Source organism: Sciurus vulgaris (assembly GCF_902686455.1).
Source record: "Sciurus vulgaris genome assembly, chromosome: 1".
Lineage (NCBI taxonomy): Eukaryota > Metazoa > Chordata > Mammalia > Rodentia > Sciuridae > Sciurus > Sciurus vulgaris.
Window position 1 is genome coordinate 100,219,281 of NC_136461.1, and position 24,894 is coordinate 100,244,174.

Below are 24,894 nucleotides of genomic sequence, written 5' to 3' on the forward strand. Positions count from 1 at the left end.
TAGTAAGTGGAATACTGCTGACCCCTGTGATTCTGTGACTCTAATCACAGACCACCATGACCAAGTCCTCCACTTCTAATCCAGTTTCTTCTCACATATATTACCTTACATATTGACACTCATGTAAACAATGAGATTTTCACCTTTATTATCCTCATGTGGAAGAGCTGAACCTTTGGGCCACAAACTTCTTTCAACTCTGTCCCGGATCTTGTAGTAGTGGTTCCCAGGAGGCATCAGTTGCATCAACCTTCTAACCAAGCACCTTCAACATGTGTACTACAGTTTCCCATTCTGTATCACCTCCACAAAAAAGGCAGCTTTGAGTCCAGTTCTGTGAGCTTGGGGTAAGAGCCCTCAAAGTGCCAAGAAAGCTCATACCCGGGATCCCAAAACTCAGATACCAGTATGAAGCAAGACCTAGTCACCAGGACTCTGGAGAAGGCCATGGGTTCTGGGGGCTGAGCTTCGCTGAGCCCCACCACTCTGGCAGGGGCCAAAGTCCAGAACTGGCCTGTAGGTCAAGTCACTCCTGTTCACCACAGCTCTTATTTCACAGTTTTTTCCCTTGATTTCTTCTGTTTCTTCTGTTCCTCATATTCAAGTATTTTCTGTTGAAAATAGCCTGTGGGTTCAGATACAGGTGTTAGAGGCATGTGGTCAGGCAAACTGATGAACTCTGCACCCCACACTACACACACCACAAACCAACTTACAAAATATCAGCCAATGAGGCATTTTCTTAGGTTCAGGTTTTTTCCTTCCAACCCCACTATTAAAATTTACAGCTCTTTTATGGACCTCTAGAAAGAAATGCTCTTCCCACCCCTCTATCCTACAGGTGACAAGGCTGGTAGGGGCTGTCACTACCTGCAGGAGGATTCTTGCTCTTCTCAGCCTCCTGGATGAAAAGGGAGAAGAGCTGCGTCTTCACAAACTTCTTCACAAATCGGCGGTTGGCCTTGGAGGTCAGAGCCTTACAGAAGGAACGTTCTTGGAAATGGCCTTGCCCATTTGTCTCTCGTTTGATATAGGAAGCATAATGACCCACAGTCTTGACAAAGAACTGCACAAAAGGACCTGAAACATGCTCGTTGATTTGTTCTGAAGCTGTCAGGGATATACAAAGACCATCTCAGAGGGTGGTAGAAGAATAAAATTACCCATCTCTCCTCTAAGGACAATTTTCATTTCAGGCCAAGAGTTTCTAGAGAAAGCAGAGGGGTAGCAATCCATGATACTGATTGACTGATTGAGGTGAGAGCCCTATTATGGGTTCTCTACCATTGCTTAGGAGAAATCTCACATTCCAACTTTCCCCAAGATCTAGGCCTCTGGAACTGGCCCAGGGCTGCTGAGTGAGTATATTTTAGTTCTGAAAAGGGATAGTTGCCCTTAAACTCCTTGGACAACCCCCAAATAAGAGGGGCCTGGGACTTACTCTTTTTTTTTTTTTTTTTTTTTTTTTTTTTTTGGGTGCTGGAGATCAAACCCAGGGCCTTGTGCTTGCAAGGCAAGCACTCTGCCGACTGAGCTATCTCCCCAGCCCCAGGACTTACTCTTTAACTCACTGATGCCCTGACCAAGAGAGTCTAAGATGTCATCTTGAAGCTTTGGTGGCAGGATGTCTTTTTCATCTCCAACCTAGAAGAGGATAGTCAGCTCAGAGGTCCAGCAGTCAAAGAAGAGGTGTGGAAGGAAGTAAGTGGCAGAAGACCAGGAGGGGATCATGAATTCCACACCCCTGCTCCACCCACAAAAATCACTCACATAGAGAAACAACAGAAGCTGCTTCTGGACTTTCAGTTTGGCTCTAAAATTAGCAAGGGATTCCCTAGTTTGGTACTTGATTTATATCCATTACTCAAGAGGTATGAGCACTGATCTGGTAATGAAGTGGTCAGTTTCTATGTGATCTCCTCAAGAGCAGGGAGGTCTTATTACCAGAGGTTCTCACTCAAAATGTTTGTCAGAATAAGGAAAACCATTTGAGGCTAGAGTGGCTGCACTGGTGGTGGGTCTGCAGGGACTCTGAACTCAGATGCTTACCGACAATAAGAAGGTTCCTTCACAAAGATTCACCAGCAGGACCTGAAAGAAACAATGGCTTTATTTCTTCACAGACCGTAGGAGAACTTACCATCTACATTTCTGCCTCTGGCTACACCTTTGGGCCTAGTTGACCATGAAATTGGCATCTTCAAATCTCATTTCCTGCCTGGCATTCTCCTTCCTTACCATTTTCCTCTCAGTTTTCTTCCTAGGGAAATGGTGAACATGTAGAAAGGGGTTAGGGAAAGAGCCCAGGTAGAAGGGGGTACAATATGGGGAAATCCTAGCCAGTCACTGCCTGAATAAAACATTGATCATAGTAATTGCTTCTATATATGGAGCTTTTAGTGCCTGCTGTACATAAGCACTTTGCACATTTTCTCATTTAATCCTGGCAACAGTCTTGTGAAGCAGGTACTACCTCCATTTACAGATGAAGAAACAGATCTAAAGAAGCTGGAGGTCATACTGCCGACAAACAGCAGGACCCTTCCAAAGCCTAGACTGTGCTGTCCTTGGGATTACATTCCTCTCTCTATGCTCCCCTCACTTGTCAACCTAAGAATCAGAGTGGACATGTTTTCATCTTAATGCTCGCAGCAACTTTATGTACAATTGCCTAAGGTTCTTTAAAATAATAATAATAATAACAATAACCTAGGAACTTTGGGCCCCAAAGCAAAAAAACAGCAGGGTCAGGAATGAGGAGACCATGTGGCTGCAGGTGAATCAAGCATAGGGCTGGAACATGGGGGACTCTAGTTCCAGAACCAGCTCCATCGAGGCCTGAGGGGCCTGCAGTGGAGATCAGGCACAACAAACAGGCATGCTGCTGCCTGATTCCAATGAGAAGATCTGTTGGAATCCTGGATTCGTTCCCAATATTTAAATTGTAATATTTTACTTGAAATTTGGATTTGGGGCTCTTCCTAAAATGTCAAGAACTTACATTGTCCTTAAACTTGCCCAAATTTTAAAGGGCAACATGCAACTGCCCCCTTTGGGCAGGACATGCAGTCAACAGTATACCATAGTTCCCCCCCAAATCCTGCACTGGGCCCCTCTTTTTAGTTTGTGACCTTAGTCTTGACAGTAGGTGAAGGATCCTCCCTTCTTCCAAATATAAGAAAAGAGAGGGACTGAAAAGTATACCAGAAAACAGCCTGCACTATAATTATCCATCATCAGGGGAGAAAAGCTGAACTAGTCCAGGCCTGAAGCCACTTGTATACATAGGCTCAGGCACCTTCAGCAGGAAAAGCTGTTCATTTGGGGGGTTAGAAGGAAAGAGTATATATGAAGAATTCTTTTTCGAAGTTGCTCCTAGAAGTCCGTTCAGTATTTAGGCACATAGGTGTCTGTGGACTAACCCCTTCCCTAGAGCCTATTTGGGTACTTAGGGGATCCCCATATGTACTCTGGCCACACAGCCCTCCTCCTTCCACACCCCCATTTCTCTGAGCAGATGCTGAGGAGTGAAATAAGCCAAGGCTCTTGGCTCATAGGAGCAGAGTCCACTGGCTTTCGGGTGTCTTCCTGCTGGGTCATGAAGGGAGGAGCTACAGCTTGGGAGGAGCTACAGCTTCCGAGGAGCTCGAGCTGCAGAGTCAGGAAGTTTCATAACTTCTAGGGTTGGGACAGTTTAGGTTTTATTGCCAAACACAGGGCTAATACTCTGTCCCAGTTAGTCACAAGGCTGAGGGTGGTTCAAAGGGCATGTGTACTCAGTCAGCAGCTCTGAGGAAGGGTGGGAGAGCTGGGGGAAAAAAGAAAGGAAATGCAGACTGCTTCTTAGCTTCCCAGCAATGCACTCTACAGAAGGACTGGGCTTATCTGTGCTAGGTGTCTGTGTGGCCTCAGCACAGGGTTCTCTGCACTGCAGCTATCTCTTATGCAGATTGGGGAAGTCCTCCCACTAGGGCTGGTTCCAGGCCTCTTCAATAGCTTCCTCCTTCTAGACTCCTCTCCCCTTGGTAGCCCTCTCTCTGCACAGAAGGAATCAGTAATTAGCCAGGGTAGATATTCCCAAGTAGCTCTCCTGTCTTCAGATACAGTAACATGCTATCTTTGAAGTTCCTACTGACAACTCAAAGCAGAACACATGTTTTGAGTGGATTTTCCAACTATTGGAGACAGATTTATGTGATTAGTGCCCTTTTTCACAATGGTGCCCTCTGCCATGTCAGTGGCACTTCCAAGAAAGAAGAAACTAAAAAAAAATCAAACAAGATTTGAATCTATATCCTCATAAACCAACTGAGCTCTGAGCCACTCAGAAAGATGGTGCTTGTTGCAGAAATCTGCATTCTCAAGACACTTAGTTTGCAGGAGGGCTCCCTTCCAAGGAATTTGAATGAATTCCAGTGGGGTGTGTGTTGTATAGACCAGCTGTGATCATCCACTGCGCTGAGAGAAGGGACACCCCAGAGATTGCTCATTAGGGCTAGCTTGTACAGGACAGTCTCATGACCCCTGAATAAGCTACATGCTGCCTCCTAGACCCAAAGAGAAATCATTCAGGAGAAGAGAGCCAGCACTTATTGAGCATCAACTGTGTGGCAGGCACCAGGCTAGAAGCTTTACACAGGATATTTCCCCCAGAATCTCTAAGAATGGAACACTTGTCCCCATTTTACAGAGATTAAGTCACTTGCCCCAAATCATACAGCTGTTAGTAGCAGAACCGGTATCCAAATCCAGGTCTACCTGGCTCCAAATCACGCACTCTTCTGGCTGCAGCATACCTCTTCCATGGGGCTGTCCATAACCTCCTGCTGAAAGCGCATTTGTACTCCAACCATGAAGGGTGTGGGGCAGCAGACGGTGGCCAGGAGGCTCTCGGGCACAACAGGGATGTAGGTGTGAGCCCAGCTGAAGGGGTAGAGCAGCGCAGCAGCAGCATGGATGCACTGAGACAGGGTACTGGGATGGAGCACAGAGGAGAGTCAGAGTGGCCCCTGCACCTCCACCCTCGTTGCCCTGCACCCACAGCAGCTACTACAAGTCCTGCCTGCACCTGCGCAAAAAGGCAAGTCTGGGAGCCACACAGATCACAGAGCTTGCCACCACTTGTTGCTAGGGAAAGGGCAGAAACCAAGAGAGGCTCCCTCTCTCCACTAAGGAGCCTCACTTCACCAAGAAGCCTCCCTCCAGGCTTCACTAACCCCGGGTGGGGCCTTCACTGATCTTTCTTTTTCCAAATAGTCTTCTCAACCCATTACTGGTCAAAAATAAAAATGGATCAGAAGAGGGAAGAGAAGAAGAGATGTCATCAAACAGAAGTGACGGAGCCACAACTACGTGCTGACAGCTGTGCTAAGGATGAAGATACCAGGAAGAGTTAGACACCAGGCCTGCTTTTAAGGAACCCATAGTGTAGTAAAGAGACAAACTGTCAACATGGGCCTCAGTGCAGAGCAAAGCCTTTTGTCCTTGTGTCTATAAACCTTCATCCTCCACCCTGACCTCACATGGCTCACCCTGGCCACTTGAGGGCAAAAGCTACCAGGTTAGTGCCTGAGTTAGCTTGGGAAATTCCTTGGTTCCAGGAATCTCTGGCTCAACAATTCCTACACGGAAAGTCCCACAGAGGTAGCTCCTCTAAGCTATGCAAGAAAGCATCCCTCATGTTGTTACTGCCCGAGCACAGTCAGCCTTCTCGCCCCCCTTGCACACACACGTGCACACTCTGGCCTCTCTATTTACTAGCTCTCATGGCTCTTCGTTCCTCCAGCCAAATTGCCCCAAAGCCAAGGCCAATAAAAACACAGATGCGGAAACCTTGTTTCAATTCTTGGTATCAAGCTAGAATTTCCTGAGTGAGAAAAGTTTGAGTCTCTGAGCATGTAGCTATAGCTCTGGCTGACTGGAAGTCCCCTCCCAGTTGGAGCTTCCCAGGCCTAAAATCTCCACCTGGGAAGGAAGTGGGGAGTGGTGATATTTCCCTGGAGACAGTTCAATCTGAGAGGTAAATCCTCCTTCACTTCTCAAACACTGATCTGAGGGGAAGGCCAGAACCCCAGATCCAGCCACCACAGAAACTTCTTTCCACACAGGTGTAGTAGTGGAAGAACTTTTTTTAAGGCAAATGATTCTCTTCCCACAAGGATTAAACTAAGACTAGTTCCTTTTTAGTTGTCACTGGTTTACTTTAGCTCCAACCCCTGTCCAAGCTTCCTCTCCTCTGAAACCCATGACACTCATCTAGACCTCTGACCTCTGTTATTTCCCTAACATCCTTTCCTTCTTCCCTAAAAGTTAGAACCAGGGCTGTCAGCTCAATGTCACTGGTCTGTCCCCCCACCCCCTGTCTAGATACAAATAGAAGGTCAAACTCTTCCTATTTTATGATTTTTTTTCTCCATCTGTTACATGTCTCCCATGTGCTTTTTAGGTATGAAGCCCTTCAGAGGTAGAAATCAAGATGTGACCATGCCCTTCTTTGACTACACACAGGGATATACTTGCTTGTGAACTTCTTAATAGCAGCTAATCCTCATCACCTGGCCTGGGGCTAGGTGCTTATAATGTGCACATTTCTTTTCATTCTCTCCACAACATTATGGTAGGAACAATCATTTCCCATTCTACAGAAAAGAAGATCAAGTCTTTAGGAAGTTAAGATGGGGACCTGAGGGGAACCTCATAGCTACAGGTGGAAAACAAGATTTGAAACTCATTCTGCTGATTTCAATACCATTGCTTTCAACCACTACACAATCCTACATCCCCTTAAGATCAAGAACCATGTCTTGTTGGTATCTTCCCAATGCTTTCATCTGGTAACAGTTGACACACAATAAATATTTGTTGAATGAGTGAATAAATGGATAGATAGGCTTATCCTTCATAGCATCCCATGCCTTCCCGGAACTGTTCTCCACCCTCTTCTCACTCAGCCTTGCAAAGGCATAATCATGCCTGCATCCACCCTAACAGGTCTTGCCTAGGCTTTCCCAGGAACTTTGTGTCCTTCTCAGAGTTAAATCAGGTACTTCTTCAAACCCAGGAAGTAACAGAGTTTGGAGACAGGGCAGGGGAGTTGCAATAACTGTTTCTGTAGGTCTAAAATGAGGATTCAAGAACAGGAAGCAGGAGGGGAGGGTGGGAACACAGATCCTACAGTCTGACTTCCTTCGACAACCTCTAGTCTGTCTGGCAACAGAGTGTTGCCAGAGCAACACTCTGGCCTAGGGATGCAGGCCAGAGCTGCCACTCAGTGGCTGGGCTCACCTGAGACCTTCTGCCAGGAAAATGATTTTTCTCTCCAGTACTGCAGAGGCAAAGATCTGAATAATCTGTTCAAAACGGAGGCAGTGCAACAGAGAACTAAAGTCCACATGTTCGAGGTGGGAGTCCAGGGGCCGTGTCAGTGAGATGAACTGTGGGGAAAATCAGAGAGGAGGTGTCATCACACTGCAAAATCCCTCAGACCCCAGAAAGCTGAGCCTCTACCAGCCCTACTCCATGCTCCTCTCCAACTGGAGAGATCTGATCCTGTCTCTTTGCCCCTATTAAAAACCCACAGGTGGTTTTGCTCTGCTCTGAGGATGGCAGGACCTAATCTTCAACATGGTACATGAAGGGGCTGGGGTTGTGGCTCAGTGGCAGACCACTTGCCTAGCATATGTGAGGCACTGGGTTCAATCCTCAGCACTGCATATAAATAAATAAGCAAAATAAATGCTCATCTACAACTAAAAATACATATAAAAATTTTAAGAAAAAATATAGTGCATGAGGTCCTGCCTTGAGCATACTCCTCTCTCAGCATGCTTCACCACATCTGTCCACCTCCATTCCAGGAGCAAACCATACTTTCTCACCTTAAGCCCTTCACAGGTTGGTCCTCCCTCGCCCCACATTGCTTTTACCCTCCATCAGGCCTCAGAGGCCCACCTTGACCACCTATTACTTCATCATCTTTTTCTCATGCAACACCCTGTATTTTCTTTCTTTGATTATATGATTTTTTAATTATATATTCATTGAGAGTTAAGTTATTTAATGTCTATTTTCCCTATCAGACTTTTAGCTCCATTGAGGAAAGAGACCACATTCACTTTGGTCACCACTGTGTATGCAGAAAATTGCATACACTGGCACACAGAAAGCATTGAGTACTTATTTTTCAAGTAAATGAACAATCCTAGATGCTTCCATGTTTTTCTGTAGGGAAGGCAAAGTTCAGAGGGGCACATAGACCCTCCATGGTTCCAGACTAGAATTCCAAGGGTCAGGACTAGAATTCTTCAAACACTGTCCCACTTGCTGCTTCAGTCTATTTTGTGCCTTAGAATAACAGCATCCCCATGTGGCATGGGCAGGGACTCAGGGACAGGGATGGTGATAGGAAGTAGGCAGGTGAAGGCTGCAGGTAAGATAGAAATATAGGACAGACACACAGAATAAAGGGGAGTTGTTCTGGGCAAGCAACACTTTGGAGGCTGGGAACAAAGTCCTTTCTAGCACCAAAAAACTCAACCTAGATGGGTTACTGATCGCAGATAAACATCTCAGTGGCTTGAACAATAACTAGGTGCTTGTGGGCATCAGGCTGTAAGGTTCAGCAAATCTGAGTTTGATTGTCAGCTCTGCCATTAATTCTAACCAAGTTCCAGTCCGTGGCTGGCTCAGTTTCCCTATACTGTAACTTGGTGAGTAGAAGAACAGTAGTGAGAGGAGCCCTGGAGCCCACCCTCTCCAGCCAGGGGTCTCAGCCATTTGCTAGCTCACCTCCGTGCCAGAGTCAGGGATGAAGCTCTTGAGGGTGACAGTTTTCCCAGGGGCAGGGAAGGCTGCCTCTCGGAGGCCCTGCATGAATGGGTAGATGACAGCCATGGAGATCTGATGCCTCTTTTCCACTTCATCTAGAATCTGCCAAGAAAGGACCACAAGAGACATGGCTCAGAGGATGCCACTGGTCATCCTAAGGCTCTCGTGCTGGTTCAGCTTAGTCTCATGCATCTTCTAGGCCCTTCCACCAACGGGCTCTTTCCCTCCCTGCTCTCAGGCTAAATAATCTGCAATCTTCTGAACAAAATCAGATATTTCCTAGCCTTCTTTTCATTCTCTCTCTACCAATCCATAATCCTCCCTTCCCGCACCAATATAAAACTACAGTCCCCAGAAAGTCACCCTAGAGCACTCAGCATCCATGACAACAGTGACTGGAATGAAGCCAGTGACCTCTTGAGTGTCACTCTGTCCTCCAGTTCCACTGGAAAATCTCCAAGGTCAGGGTCAGGGGCTGCTTCCAGCCCGAAAGCACTGCTCAGATGAAAGTTCCTCCCAAGCAAAGCTGACACAGGTCCTCCCCTGGTCCCCCAGGGGTCTTGCTGGGGCAGAGCACTAAGAAACCCTTGACGGCCACCAAGATAGGTGCACTCTGAAGGCTCCTCTCTGATCCTGACTCGGTTTGCTGGTGCTCCAATCAGTCCAGCAACAGAGACCTGGGCACCTCAACTTCTCCCCTCCGAGGGGTTAGAGCCAGACTCGGGTCCCTGCTGTACAATGACTATCTTCCTACTTGTTTACTGCCCTCTTTCATAAGGAGACCTCTCATAGCATCCCAGGGGAAAGGAAAGTAAAGGATCCTTAGATCCTCTGACAGATGAAGAAATTGGAATTCAGGGCAGAAGACTCCTGAGGCCCTTCCCTTGTCCTGCCTCCTCTGCTTTCTGACTTGAGTACAGCTGGAGCAGTGGCACTCTTTCTCTGCAGGGGAGACAATTCTCTAGATTTGCCTAAAATCAAGTTGGGCTCAAGCCCCTCTCTGCTTCAGTTTTCCCAAATGTCCTTGATGAAAGCTGAGCTGTCGGGAAGGAGGTCCACTCAGGGCACAGGAAGGGTGGGCAGCCAGGCCAAACCCAGAAGCTGAACAGGCCTAACAGGCCCTGAGGAATCCTGTTCCACCCCTACCTTGGAGAACAAGCCGAAGCAACCGATGCAGCTGATGATGCAGTACACTTTGGGAAGGCGAGGGCCAGGGCCAGCGGGCTGGAGAGGGGCAAGAGGCATCTTTAGTGCTGCAGCCTTCCCAGTGGCTTCTCCCACCCGGGGCTGAAGGGTGCAGGGCTGGGGGTGGGGGTTAAGGGGAACCTGTGGGCTACATGGAGAAAGGCCTGGCTAGACAGAGGTTTCATTCATGGGACAGGCAGCAGGGAGGTCAGAATGGTCACCAAGGTCAAAAGAAGATGGACATCAGGGGGCTGGAGTTCATAAGCCAACACAATCTGAAGGTCAGCAAAATGAGGGAGTAAGCATGTTTTCAAGAAGAAGAAATGGATAAGGAGGAGAGCACTGTAAAGGTGCCTTGGAGAATCCTGGAGGCCCAAGAATTGGACCTAGTTGTTGGAATTCCAGCCTCTGCTCTGGGGACCTCCTGGGAACAAGGTTAGCAAGTCTGGATAAGACAGGGAGAGGAGTCAAGTGGAGCCTCTCATAATGCAGGGAGCTGTTAAAAGCTAGGAAGAGGCACCAGGTGTGGTGGCGTACACCTATAATCCCAGCAGTTCAGGAGACAGACAGGAGGATCACAAGCTCAACACCAGCCTCAGCAAAAGCAAGGTGCTAAGCAACACAGTGAGACCTTGCCTCTAAATAAAATACAAAATAGGGCTGGGGATGTGGCTCAGTGGTTGAATGCCCCTGAGTTCAATCTCTGGTAGTGCCCCACTGCAAAAAAAAAAAAAAGTTAGGAAAAGCACAGTCCAGAACCTGGCCAGCAAAGGTATCACAGGTGGGAAAGAAGGGTTGCAGTGTCCTCGCTCTCGAGGGGCTGCAGAAGGGGCACTAATATAGCAGCAACTGCTGGGCTGAGTCTCTACAACCACCACTTCAGGGAGCCTGAGCTTTTCCAGCTGAGGCTTGAGCAAGCCCAGCTGTGGAGCTGAGCAGGCTGCAGAGAGGAGGGGGCAGTTCCGAGTGACACAGACCAAGAGGCGCCTGCAGTATCCAATCTTCCTGCTGCCGTCCACATTGGTCAGGACAAAGGAGAAGGTCTCCCTACAAAAGAACAAACAAGACTTGGTTTGCATAACTCACTAGATTCTAAAACGGAAAGGTAGTCATCATCAGAGAAATGGAGAGGAGGTCAAAGGGGAGCTGCTGATTAGTCATATAAATTACTGGGGTTAGTAACCCCAGTAATTTATTAAGTGCTCCTTGGTGTCAAGCCCTAAATGCATCACCTCATTCTAAAAGAAACCTTTTGAGGTAGGTTCAATTATTATTTCCACTTTAAAGATGAAGGACTGAGGCTCTGAGAGGGTGAGAGAATATTGCTTGCTTGCTTTATTTTTGGTACTGAGGAGTGAACCCAGGGCACTTTATCACTGAGTCATATCCCCAGTCCTTTTTATTTTTTATTTTCAGACAGGGTCTTGCTAAGTTGCTGAGACTGACTGCAAATTTGCAATCCTCCTACCTTAACATCCCCAAGTCACCGAGATTACAGGCATGCACCACCACACCTGACCTGTGAGGGTATTTCTTATCAAAGGCCATACTAAGTGGTAAAGCCAAATTCAAACCCAGGGAGTCAACTTCCAGGGCTGGTGTCATAAGGGCCTTTGCTTCTTGGAGGCCACAGGCCTTCTGCCCAGTCCAGCTTCCACTAGTGGCAGTCAAATACAATTATCGCTCCTTGAACATCTGAGAATTCCAGTCATCTTTGGACAGAGGTAGAACCACAGCTAAGATGCTTGGCCTTAAGGGCCCTCAGGCGAGATGTTAATAAATGAATCAACTCCACACCCTGGCACGAAATCAGCATGCGCACCAAGGGGTGGGGGGCACTGAGGACACATTGCCCATACTCGTCCTCCTCTCCCAATCTGATACTCCAGGGTGGAGCAGTTACCTGGGATATTCGGTGAGTGGTGCCCATTCATTTCCATCTGGGAAGCAGAATAAGGGAATGGCTTTGAGAAGCCGCTCCTCCTCCTCCTGCTGGCCCCGAAGCAGGTTCTCCCGCTGTCAGGAAAAGGGAGGCATGAACTGTGAGAGCAGGAAGGATGGCAGGCTTTAAAGTTATCTCAGGATAAGTGTTTCCAGTGACATAGGGGGTCAAAGGGCACCTCTGTCTGTCACACTGCATGGTCTGAATTCTGGATCTGGCAAGAGAGGTCTCTGGGCCACATCAACATAAGTGTGGGTTGGACTTTAGTATCCTGAAGATCTACATAGTTAAGAAGCAGATCAGGGGCCACACCACATACTAAAAGGCACTGAGCTGGCCAAGCCCCTGGGAGGGTGATGTCACAGAGATACCACATCAGAAAAGAGAAGCAGCCAGCTCATTCGTCACACCTGCTAACAGAGGGGTTAACAAGAAAGATGCTGTATTCTCACCTCTTCCCCCAGAGCAGCATCAGAAAAGAAGCAACCTGATGCTTGGGCTGTGGTGGAGTCCTGGGCCTCCCACTAACTCTGTGCAGCCCGCCCTCTCCTTCCCGCACAGCAGGAAGGGACTCCTTCTAGAAGGTAAGCTTCTCTACACAGAAAGGTGACTGAAGAATCTGGGCCAACTTTGAGGTCCCAAAAGGGGCAAGAGCATTAGCTTCCCTTCCAGGGAGCCTCAGCCAGTCCCTCATGAAGCAGGCAGACCCAGATTCACTGGGTGATAACAGAAAACTAGGGCTGAGCAAAGAAGGAAACAAGAGCAGCCCCCCAAAGCTTCAGCCCTGGCAGGGAGGGGAAAACGAGAGGGAACCCCCATGCCACATTCCAAACACCCCAATTCTCAACCCCAACCCCCTCCTTCGGCCCTTACCTTGGGAAACTGGTAGGTGATGGTGGGTTCATAGTCATTCCCTGAGCGCTTTTTTTTAAGAGAAACCACCAGAAGGTATTCAAAGAAATGTTGTCCCCCAGCAAAGCTGGGCAGAGAGTGATCTTGAGTCCTTTCTGGTTCCTTTGCAGCTTCCCCTAGACTGTCCTGGGGAGATCCTGAAACCAAGACAGAGAGGTCCCTTCAGCATTTCTTTGATCCATTCTGTGGAGCCTGTGAGAATGTGGGCAGCCTGCACACCTCAAGGCTGCCCTGCCACACTGAGACACCTGAGCCTGACCAGTACCTCCAGTCACCAAAGAAAACCAGAGCCAAGCGGGCAGTTTCCACACACACCCTGGCAGGTTTGAAACTGGGATAAGTCAAGAGGAGGAGAGAAACCACTGAGGTAGAAGCCGAGGAAATATACTGGACAGGCTCATGGAGGCCCTATCCCCCGGGGTACCACTGAGTCTCTGCCTACCTGAGGAGTCAAGGAACAATATGCCCTGAGTGAACTTGTACTACATAAGCAGAACAGGCCCAAGGGGCGTATGGCTATGATCACACCAACCATCACAGAGGGCACAATCAGCTCTACAAACCTGCAGTGAAAACCTCATGGCCCAGTCACATGGGGGAACATGTGGAGATCAACAGATGAAGGAAAAAGAGGAAGGAGCACTTCAAGAAAGAAACAACCCCATTTGAAAGGGTTCTCCTGAAAAAATAGGAAGTGGGCAATCCAATCCTGACCTGCTCGGAGTCGAGGCAGTCGATTTCTGAAGCGCCTGAGAGCTCGGCCTACAGCTCGGCTTACCAGTCGTCCTTCCATCTCCCTGTGCCTTCAGGGCATAGGGTACTCTCCTTTCCCCCAGCAGAGCCTTGATTAAGAAAGGCTACTGCTTTGGTCTCCAGCCACAACTCTCTAAAGGCAAGCCACACGCTATCTTCCAAAGAGGGAGAACACTTTCCATCCTGTGCACCCCGTGGTTGAGCAAGAAGGATGTGACGGGACCCGGGAGGCAGCTGAACGTGGGCACTGACAGAGGCAGCATCCTGGCACTGCAACTCAGCTCCAGGCTCCTCCCAAAAGCCCCAGGGTGTGGTGAAAGAAAAGGTCATGAGCAAATACCTCCAAAGCCCAGCTGCTTCTGGGCTAAGGGCTTGTAACTCTGGACTGCAGACTGTACAGCAAGTTTATTTACAACCTCAGGGCCATGAGGAATGCCTGATAGCATCAGACTGTGGGCACTGGAACCTCCAGGTCTCAGCACAGGTATCTTACATCCCCATAGCTTTGGTTGCTCACCTTTCACTTCTCAACATGGTCAACAGCAGCTGAAAACTCCTGCAAGGTTACCTGCTACAAATTTCAAGGACTTCAGGACCTCAGATGAGTTCACAGAACCAAGCATTCCCTGCAGCTATGATGCTTCTGCCTTTCCCAGATCAAGGCACACTTAGCCTAATAATGATGTAAATGGATTAATTCCTCTAGCAGGAGAGGGAGTCCTAGAAACCAATATGGACTCCAAAGCCTCCTCTCCTGATGAGGTAGAGAACAAAATCCACCTCTGAGCTTGGAATTCTTGCTATTTTTGGAATAACCCCCTTTCACCCCCTGCAACATGTCCTATGCAAAGGCAGAGCATTCTCTCACTAGGACTATTCCAGGGCTCCAGCAAATTCCCTCTTTCCAAATAGGAACCACTGACTCAGGAAATTGTCCCCAGCCTAAAGTAGGGGACTGGTTGCATCAGCAGCCTGAAGGTCACTTAGTAGCAGTAGAAAGCATCCGGGTGATCTCCACCCAGCCGCAGTCCTGCTTAGCCTGTCTCCCTGTGGGGTCAGGCCAAAGGCTGAACTGTAGGCCCACAGCTGTGTCTAGAGAACCAGGAAGAGAGGGAAAAAAATAGCAGTAAACCACCTAGGCTTCTCACAGACACCCTTGAATAAGGAAATGCACAGGGTAAGAAGGAAGAACTTTTTGTCAGGAAGTTGTCTCAAAGAAGAGGCAGCAGGCAGAGGGGTTTGGTGTGTCAGCCACTCCCGCAAAGAACGAGCAGCCCTCTGGGAGAGAGTGGGATTCCGGGGTAAGAGACGTGGCTGCCTTACTCCTAAGAGCTATCAGCTGGGCTTTTGTGGCCATGATTCCTGAGGGAAACCCCAATCACAGTAAATAAGGATATTACGAATGTTATAATTGGTGAGAAGCATGAACCAGAACATTGCCACACCTTACCTACAGCCTGCACAGACTTGTTGAATAATCCTTATCGCCTGTATGAGCATGGAACAAGCAACTTCCTGATATAGGTGGGGAAACTGAGGCACACAGTAATTCAGAAAGTGTTTTAAATGAGCAGGATCTGTTGAAGGTGGGGATTATGAAAGCTCCAGGTCCAGGCTCTTGCCTTCTATGTGCATGCCACGGCAAACAACCTGCAGAGGTTTGCAAGGGCTTCGAGATCCAGAATATTCTCGCTGATCATTCCTGAACAGAAATCATGCCCTTTCCTAAGTCCCACGAGCAGCATTTTAAGCCTCCTTTCTCCTGCTTTACCAGGAGACCAAGGGAACAGCAAAAAAGTCAGGAATCCTGGACAATAAAAAGTAACTAGACTTTTGGACTGACATGCAAAAAATCTATCAAAAGACTGCTTTCTTCCTCCCCATTTTCAAAAGGGGTTATCAAGAGAAACATGTGAGAGAAAACTAGCATGCATCACACACATTTCCTGTAAAGCATCTCATTTAATTCCCAGTGCCCTAGAAACGGATTATCATTCTGAGTTTTAGTTGATGAGGGAGTCACCCTTTCCAGGGAAGTCAGGAGGCTGGTTACACTTGTTTCTCCGCCAGGAAGCCCCTCCCACAACCACAGGACTAAAGTCCCAGAACTGTTTAGGATATAGGTAAGGGGATTTTCTGACCTTGATCTGAAAAGCTGAACCTTTCTCTTTAAACTGAGCTGCTCAACCTAGAACTACTACCAACACTCCTCCCCACCAAGGCAATTCTCTCTCTCTCTCACACACACACACACACACACACACACACACACACACACACACATCCTTCTAATCTGCAACTGCCTTGGTGCCAGAAAGGCAAAAGAGGGAAGGGAAAATCCCCAGGAAGGTGGAGTGTCCCATTTGGAAGCTGAAGAAGACACACTCTACTGGCCAGACAGGTGATCAACTTCAGGACAGATAATATAGACTAATTATCTTCCAGTTCCTCAATAGCTAGGAACCTCTTCCAAACAATCACCAGACCTATGTTGGGGTGAGTGGGTGGGAACAAGTGGAATGTCTCATGTGAGCTGCAAGAAGCAGACCCTATCCATTCTTCAGACTTCCCAGACCAATGCTCTCCAGAGAAGAGAGGTTTCACACTGCATTCTGTTCCAGTCTACAGCTTCTGACCTCTCCCTCATGGTGCAGGCTGGAATAGATACTGGAGAGAACAGCAAGGATGCTGGGGAAAAGCACCTGTGTCAGAATCAAAAGGAACAGGACAAAGAGTAGCTTGCTCAGAAGATACTGCAACTCAGAGAAGGAGGCTTTGACCTCACCCTGGGGTCTCCCCAACTCTGAGGCTTGGAGCAGGAGAGGGACTCACTGGGCTGTCCATTTGTCAAAGTTGGGAGGAGTAGGCTGTCTGCGAGTGACCCCTGCTCACCTTCCAGTCTTTGTTTCTCCTCAGAAGAGGACCTTAGGCAAAAAATCTAAACGGTTATGGCTGCTCAGCAGTAGGACAAGCAACAACAAAAGTTTATTGAATGAATGAACAAACTAATGAAATCCTAATTGCCTTCCCTCCAAAGCCCAGCCCTCTTCTAAGAAGAAAAGAAAACTAACATTGACTTCTAATGTAATCCCCCCTATCTGGAAGAGGGGCATTAGTCCCATCTTACTGATGGGATGAAGTGTCCCACTTCTCTGGGTCACTCAGGAAGCTGAACAGGCTTCAGCACAGTTCTCCCTACCCGCAGCCGGTCTTCAGGGCACTCGGGCCCCTAAACGGGGTGGGTTCGTGATCATCGGGAAGGGCAGTTTTCGTGACCGGCAGTCTTGGGAGGGTCAGGGGAGGGTGGCTCCCAGGAACTGGGCAAAGGCTCCAGGCGGGCGCGGGGCTGCTAGGCGGGGCGCGGCGCTGGCAGACGAGGGACTGAGGCGGCGCCTCGCGAGGGCACCGCAGCCCGGGCACTTCAGGCACACTGCGGTTGCACCACAAGCTTCCTGAATAAAAGGACACGTGGCCCCGGGGCCCCACAACGGTTTCCTACGGCTGGTCGCCTCCCCCTCGCCCCAGCAAACCTGGCCACCTCGCTGACCTCTGACCCTGCTCCCACCTAACCCTTTTCACCTCTACCTGCGCTGTCCCCAGCTCACATGACCCCTTAATCCCGTCCAATCACCCTGTCTTCCCGAATCTCGCCCAACTGCTCCCGGGTCTCGACCCTCGCGTCCTCCTTCCTTGGTCCCCAACTCCTGCCAGCCTCTAGAACCGGTTCCCGGGCCCTGGCTCGGTCCCCGCACCCTCTCCCCGGCGCGCCCTGGCCAGCACTAACCCCCGTGGCCGCGCTTCAGTCTCAGGCTGGCTCGAAGGCGGCGGCCGAGCCCATCCATGGCCCCTCGAGTGCCCGGCGCCCGCTCCCAGGTCCGCGCCGGCCCCGCCCCCCAGTCCGGGACCTCCGCGGCCCCGACACTTTCACTTTCATGCGGGGGGGAGGCAGCGGGGACAGGCCTGGGGCGGGGCGGCGCACCTTCCGGGCTCCGGCCCAACCCCCGGCGCACCTGGGCGGGACGCGCTTCCCTGGGCCCCTGGCAGGGCAGTGTGGGGTGACAGAGGGCGCTCGACGCGCGTCCGGGAGGGGCGGTGCCACCTCGCTTCCACCCCCCAGTGAAGCTCGATTTCCTAACCCTGCAGTCCCGGAACGCTTAGGGTCCTGGCTGAAGGCACCCCGACCTCCAGGACCAGGGCTGGGAGGTGCAGCTCCCAGATGGCACCAAACTAACTCCAGAAGGGAGCAGAATTTTCAATCCCCCCACTTCTCTCCTTGCAACTGCTTTGGCCTCTGGGCCATTTCTCTTGCCATATTCTTCATCTCACCCTGGAGGCTGTCGGGAGAGGTGGATTAGGGGCCTGACCCTGCCTTCCATCTCCAGATTAACGAAATGAGGGTGCTATCTGTCCTACTAGAGAGATGTAAAAGTCAGGGAATGGAAAGTTTTTTGCAAGCTGTTATGTGATTCAAATTCGAGGGACACTGCCATCATCATTGCAGCCATCTCCACTCTAATCCCAAATCCCAGTGCAGGCTTGCAGCCTCTCCTCTCTCTTCTCACTTTCACTGTCTTTCAAATATACCAAGACTTCAAACTCCAATTATCAACCATGATAGTTTGATAAGTGCCACTTGTTCTGGGGGGGGGGGGATCTGCCTTGGCTCCCCATTCCTTCCCAGGACATGCATCTGTAGGAGTAGGAAGTGCGGAGTCCATCTGAAGTTTCTCTGTTCACCAAGGTCCTAGTCTCTCAGCTTCCAGAGTGGGAAAGAGACTTTGGCAGATGTCTGGGATTCATGGAATGACCCCCACCCAGACCAACATCCCTCTTTCCTCTCCTTCAAGGTGACTCTCTAGTCAAAGAGGAGGGGAAGGCAGAAGTTGGGAAGCCAGCCCTAGTATTAAACTGTCTACTCTTAGCCCAGAGGCTCCAAAAGTTCCCTTTACTCTGGGCGTAGGCAATTTTGTACTTAATTACACAGTCCGTTTCTGTTCCCTTTTCTCTGGATTCCTGCACGAAAGGACACAGCTCTTCCCTAAGTACCTTCTCTAGGCTAGACCTTTGTCTTGGGCTTCTCTGTAAAAGCAGGAGTTGCTCATGATAAACTCGTTCCATTGGTTGACTTTATTGTCCCTCAATCTTCCCAACCAAACTACTTTTTTTCCTTAAAAGCAGATGAAGAAAAGTGCATGGGTGCACCAAGAAGACAAGGACAAGCATGTCTGTGAAAGCTTTATTTGAAATAGCCTCAACCTGGAAAATCCTCACATGTCCATTAAAAGTAAAATGGATGAATTGTGGTATATTCGTATAATGGAGTACTATATAGTGATTAAAATGAATAAACCACCACTGTGTATACTAACATGGCTACATTGCACAAACATAATGAGCAAAAGAAACCAGACACCAAAGAGTCCTAGATTCCATTTATATAGCATTTAACACAGACAAAACTAGTGTATAGTCAAGATGGTGTTACGTTTAGGAAGGAAGAAGGAAGTAATGCAGTATACCACAGGGCTTCAGGGAGTGGTCATGTACATTTTTAACCTGATAGTAGATACATCCGTGTATTCACTAGGTGATTTTTATTTGCACTGTACACTCAAGCACTTCTCTTTATATGTATGAGACTTTCCTTCAAAAATGTTTTTTAAAGTACTCATTAGCTAGGACATTCAGGTGACATGAATGACAATAGTGAAATGGAAGCAGAAGTTGGTTAAGAATGAAATGGAGAATGATTGGGATTTGAGGAAATGGAGTTAGCGAGCACAGTCCACATTTTTGCAAAGTATGAATAATAAGAAGTTGTTGACTGGTCTAGAGTTAGGGGGAGATTTGGGTTTAAAGTGGTGAGGGGCTTGGTAAAGATCAGAGTTTATTATGGGCAGAGAGATAGGAACCAGGGTGGAGGTTTAGAATATAAGAGGGTGTGCAAGTGGAACCAAGGTCTGCAAGGAGAGCGAGGAAGTGCCATCAGAGGCTTAGGTAGGCTTTAAATAGGAAAAAGGATCTTTAGCTGAGGGGGCAAAAAGCTGACAATGAGGACAGCACTGATAAATGTGTGGATGAGGAAGTGGGAAGGACAGCACAAGAGGCCTCAGTCTCTGCTGGGAGAAAATTTCTTTTTCTTATAGCTTCCATTTCTCACTCTGTCCCTGGGACTATTCTCCCCAGTCTTGCCATGGGGTGGCAGACAAAAATCCCAACCTTTCTTTTTTGAAGGTCTTGTGAGGATACCCACAATTGTTTCCTTCAGGGAGGAAGCTGACACAATAGAATGAGGTCAGGCACCTGAGCCACACCTGGATGTGAGCCCCACTCTGCCTCTGACCTGCCCTGCAGCCTTGGGTTGGCACGTCCCTGAGCTCACTCTCTTGAGATAATAAAATCCACTCCTCAGGGCAGGATTGGAAAAAAACATATTCATAATCCAATTGCCGAATTTCTCATGTCCCTTTAGTCCTCAGATTGCTGTGGTCTCAACTCCACCTCTTTTAAATGCAAAAAGTAGTCCTATCAGGTTTCTGTCTCCAAGTTTCTTCCTGTTTCTGAGAAACTCCAAGAAGCACACCCTCTACAGACCAGTTCTGGCAGTTACCTGTCACTAGAATCCACCACTGGGATCCCAGTTATTGTTTTCTCCCATCTGCAGTTACACACATTTGTCTTGAGACAGAATGTTCCTGTTCTGCCTTCTGCTGTTTTGGACATTGACCCTGTCTTCAATTTCAAACAATGATAGTTGAGATCAGGAATAAGGTTTGCAAAAACTTTGCTGAGAGTTTGTTAAGACTGCTTTGTAATAAAAGCAGCACATTAGAAAGGAGAACTTAAAGCCAAAGTAATACCACTTCTAGGGGCTGCACAGGGGTCCTTTCCACCTATCCCTAGACTTGTCCCATGTTGCTGCCCTTACTCATGTGGAAATGCCCTGGAACCCAGCCCTGCCTCAGCATCCACATATTCCAGAATGAGTGACAGTAGCAGTGTTTGCTCCATTCAGAGGTAACCGTGTCCCAGACATAGGCTCCAATCTGGTCCTTAGACACAAAGGCACTAGAACAACAACAATGAAAACTATGTTCCCTCCTCCGGGATGACATCATCGACAGTGCTGTACAGTGCCTTTCCTCTTGAGAGCAACAGAAGCATAAGCCCTGATTCCTTCAAGCATCTCAAGTCTTGGCTTTTGATCTCCTCTGAGAAACAACTTGAACAGTAACTTACACATCTGCCAGGAGTGATCAATGACATCCAGAGTTAGGAAAGAACATCTGAATATTGGAAACAAGGATGACCTTTTACACGGCAACAAAGAGATCCTGAAGCCTATGCTCTCAAATGTCTCACCTAGACGAGAGCCTAGGTTGCTCTATGTTGGGTAAATAACCTATGCCTTGAACGAAGTCTTGATGTAACTTATCTATCCCTCGTTTCTTCTCTGGCCTCATCTTGTGCCACCTTGTCCCTCCTTATACCATCATCTTTAAGTGCTATGATCTTTTCAATCCCAACATTTTGCATATGCCGAGCCCTCCACTCAGAATGTTCTTCCTCAAAATGCTCACCTCCACCACCTTTCACTCATTCTTTGTATCTTGCTTAAGATATCCTTTCTGAGAGGAATTCCTTGACTTCTGTCCCCGTTCAATCAGATCCTCCCAATCACACATTTCCCCCAATCACACATTTCCTTTGTTTCATTAAAAGCATTTATAATTATTATAATATATCTAGTTCTATATACATTTCTTTGGAATTACTACTCCCTCCTTTTCTGGAATCATTCCCAGGAGGCACAGGCTATGTCTCTTTTGTCATCTCTATGACCTGTTGCCTAACACGGGGCCATGCCCACATTAGACCATTAGTAGACACTGCTGAGTGAGTGAACCAATGAAAGAACGAATGGATGAGTAGTCTACTGTAAGCATCTATCTCCAAGCACGGCACCTCCATGCTGCATCCAAACATAAACACACAGAGTATATGAATAAAACAAGTTCACGGTGCAATTCCACTCCTACCATGTACAAGTTGGGGTTTCCATTCTATTATTGCATTTTAAAAACTATGCCATTTGAGGCATATTTTTAAATGCTCTCACCATCCAAAATATGTGTTGTACTCTGCAATTTAAAACACTCTTTGGTTTTCTGGTACCTTTTCTGTAAATGTTGGAGTAGACCTTCCTGAGTTGTCATCTCAACTCTGCCAGTTATTGCTTGTGTCACACCAGACAAATTTCTTTGCTCCTCTGTGCTCATGTGTATTTGATGGGGGTAATATTAGTACTTAACCCAAAGAACTAAATGACCTACTACACATAAGCATTTGGAATAGGAAGCTGCTGGGAGGTCTAAACAGAATATTGACATGATGCTACAAAGATGAGCAAGGAAGAAAAGGTCCATCTTCATGGAACCAGCGTTCTTATGGGAGATATATAATATGGAGGTACTGGGGTCAAGACAAGTACAGAATAGCCCTGGATCATGGACAAGATGCAGGCATCCAGCCTGAGGAATCAAATATACTCCAGGGAGACAAAATAAACTGTGAAAATTCTGCTTACTTTTTTATTTAACTAACAGACTAATTTTTAGAGTATTAGGTTTACAGAAAATGTAAGGGAAAGTGCAGAGTTCCTATATCTCCCTCACCCTCACCCCCACACATTGTTTCCTTTATTGTTAACTTGCTTTAGTGTGCTGCATTGGTTAAAACTGATGAGCTAATATTGACACACTCTAACTAATTAAAGTCCACAGGCTGCAGTAGGACTCACTTTGTCTTGCACATTCTATGGGCTTTGACAAACATGATGATGTTTATCCACCATTACAGTATTGTATGGTATAGCTTCACTGTCCTGAAAGTCCTCTGTGTTCCTCCTGCTCATTCCCACCCTACCTCAACCCCCAAGCTTTTCACAATCTCCATAGTTGACCATTTTCCAGAATGTAATATATACTTGGAATCTTGCAGTATGGAGCCTTTTCAGATTGTTTTTTTCCGCTTATAAATTTCTACTTACCTTTTGTTTATTTATTTCTTGGTACCAGAGACTGAACCCAGGGGCACTTAACCACTGAGCCCCATCCCCAGCCCTTTTTATTTTTTCTTTTGAGACAGGGTCTCACTAAGTCGCTTAGAACCTGGCTAAGCTCCTGGGTTCAATCCCCAGCACCGGAAAAAAAAAAAAAAAAAAAAAAAAAAGAACCTAGCTAAGCTGCTGACGCTGGCCTTGAACCTGCAATCCTCCTGCTTCCGCCTCTGAAGCCTCTGGGATTACAGGCTTTCACCGCCATGCCCAGCTCTCCTTTCCTTTTTAAACCCTCTGTGAAAGCAGAATACACTCATAAGAAAAGGTCCCAAGAGCAAAAATTTCAAAGTGCATTTTTCAGCATTATTTAGGGCTTTGAGCAACCAGTAGGAATAACCAAGTCCCTTCACAGGAAACTGCTTAATAAATATTTGTTTAACAGATGAATGAATGAATCCCCAGCTTTATGAGTACACTAGTAGTAGATGATCAATATGTATCTGTTGAACTGAACTGTATTCCCACCATCTTGATTGCACTTAGGGGATTCCCAGTGCTCCTTAACCATTCATGGAAGAGAAACAGTCCTCATGGGAAGTGTTTTACAAACACTATTTCAAGTCATCCTTACCAATAATCCATTGAACTAGATATTAGTATTCCTGCTTTACAGAGGAGGAAACAGGCTCAGAGATGTTAAGGAACTTGCCCAAGGTCACCTAGCAGGCAAAGTGAACAAACCAAATGGAAACCTTATCTCCAGATTCTTGGAAAACTCTGACGAGTCCACCAGGACTTGTTGTGGAATCTTCTGCGCAGCTGAAAGTGGTCCAGCACTGAAAGCTGCCTGTGAGGACTTCAAATAGATATCCTGTTTGACTACAGTTGGTTCAGCCTGCTCACTGCCATTTCTATTTTCTACCCTGAGGAATTCCCCCCCAAAGGGTGGAGTTCGCTTTGTCTGTTTTGTTTTTGGTCCTTGCGTGGGGCACAGGTTCATCATAACAGGTGTCACAGAAGCTGAAGTCCTTAGAGAGGCACATGACCCCTAGAAATAAAACAGACGCCTCATTTTACGTTAAACTGGGGAAATGAGCACAGCATTCAGCAGCACAGGAGGAAGGAAGGAGCCAGAAGATTATGCGGGATTTTGTGAATTCATCAGATTCTTGGATATTTCTATTTACAATTAAAAAGGTAAAATGCCTGGTTTTCTCAATATTTCAAACTTACAGCAGAGAAGATTTAACAACCTGAACAAGAAAAATCTTTGCAGGTATGTAAGCAAGTTTGTCAAATGAATAAATTTTCACCTGCAAAACTGTCAGCAGAGACCATTGTTTACCTGAGTGAACACACTTGTCCACAAGTACCGATCCCAGAAGAAGGACCCCAAAAGCAATTTATGATCATCTCTCTGCTTATCTTTATGATTTCCCAGAACTGCACGTTGCTCCTAGTCAGACAAGAGAAATTTAAGCACCAACCCAGGCTCATGATTACAGTAACTGAAATTCCAGAGTCAGGATTTGGTTTGAGACTCTGATCAGGAGAACAAGGCTCAATTCCAAAATCATTCTAGATGAGCCATAAGCTTACCAACTGAACCCTCCTTCTGGTAATAAAACTTCCTAATCCTATAACTTTTCTTGCAACAGACTGTATCTTTAATTGCCTTTTTTATTTTTTTGAACAATAACACTTTTACCAAGATGTTTGTTTGTTTGTTTGTTTGTTTATTGGTATTGGGGAATGAACCCAGGGGCACTTTACCACTGAGCTACATCCCTGGCTCTTTTTAATTTTTTATTTTGAGACAGAATCTTACTAAGTTACTTAGGGCCTCACTAAGTTGCTGAGGCTGGCTTCAAACTTACAATCCTCCTTCCTCAGCCTCCCCAAGTTTCTGGGATTACAGGCTTGTGCCACCACCTAGCTACCCGAATTTTAACTGACTAATATGAATTGAAATTCTCTTCTCCTTACTTGAGTTGCAATGAAATCTGTTCATTGCCTGCGTGGTTTCCACATCCTCTGTACTTATGTGTCTCATTAATCACCATAGTCCTGCCATAGTCCTGACAAAAAGAATCTAGAACTGCAGAACAAGAAGTCAGAGGGACAGTGTCAGAGGCAGTCATATGCCCCAGGCTGATGGTGCCATGTGCTGGGAGCTCCACAGGGCATGGCTTTGGCAATGGAGAAATAGCTGCCATAA

At 47.4% G+C, this 24,894-nt stretch overlaps 1 protein-coding gene across 2 annotated transcripts; it reads right to left on the reverse strand.

Annotated features, from left to right (window-relative positions):
• Positions 1-126: 126 nt before the first annotated feature.
• On the reverse strand, positions 127-17,640 carry DENND2D (DENN domain containing 2D). 2 transcript variants are annotated; one of them, XM_079147840.1, is made up of 12 exons: positions 17,403-17,640; positions 12,827-13,002; positions 11,915-12,027; positions 10,989-11,058; positions 9,973-10,050; positions 8,788-8,928; positions 7,285-7,433; positions 4,797-4,974; positions 2,050-2,091; positions 1,560-1,644; positions 871-1,110; positions 127-625 (listed from the first exon to the last, which is right to left on the reverse strand). In XM_079147840.1, the coding sequence occupies exons 1-12, from the start codon at positions 17,458-17,460 to the stop codon at positions 549-551; spliced, it is 1,407 nt and encodes a 468-aa protein (XP_079003966.1). In that variant the 5' UTR covers positions 17,461-17,640; the 3' UTR covers positions 127-548. The 2 variants fall into 2 exon arrangements, with proteins under 2 accessions (XP_079003966.1, XP_079003965.1); XM_079147839.1 differs by lacking the exon at positions 17,403-17,640 and adding an exon at positions 13,580-16,742.
• Positions 17,641-24,894: the final 7,254 nt, after the last annotated feature.

Coding starts and splice junctions, on each gene's coding strand:
- DENND2D (XM_079147839.1), bottom strand. CDS start 13,658: ATGGAAGGACGACTGGTAAGCCGAGCTGTAGGCCGAGCTCTCAGGCGC. Junction 12,028..12,826: donor TCACCTACCAGTTTCCCAAG/GTAAGGGCCGAA, acceptor TTTTCCTGACAG/CGGGAGAACCTGCTTCGGGG. Junction 626..870: donor GAGCAAGAATCCTCCTGCAG/GTAGTGACAGCC, acceptor CTGAACCCACAG/GCTATTTTCAACAGAAAATA.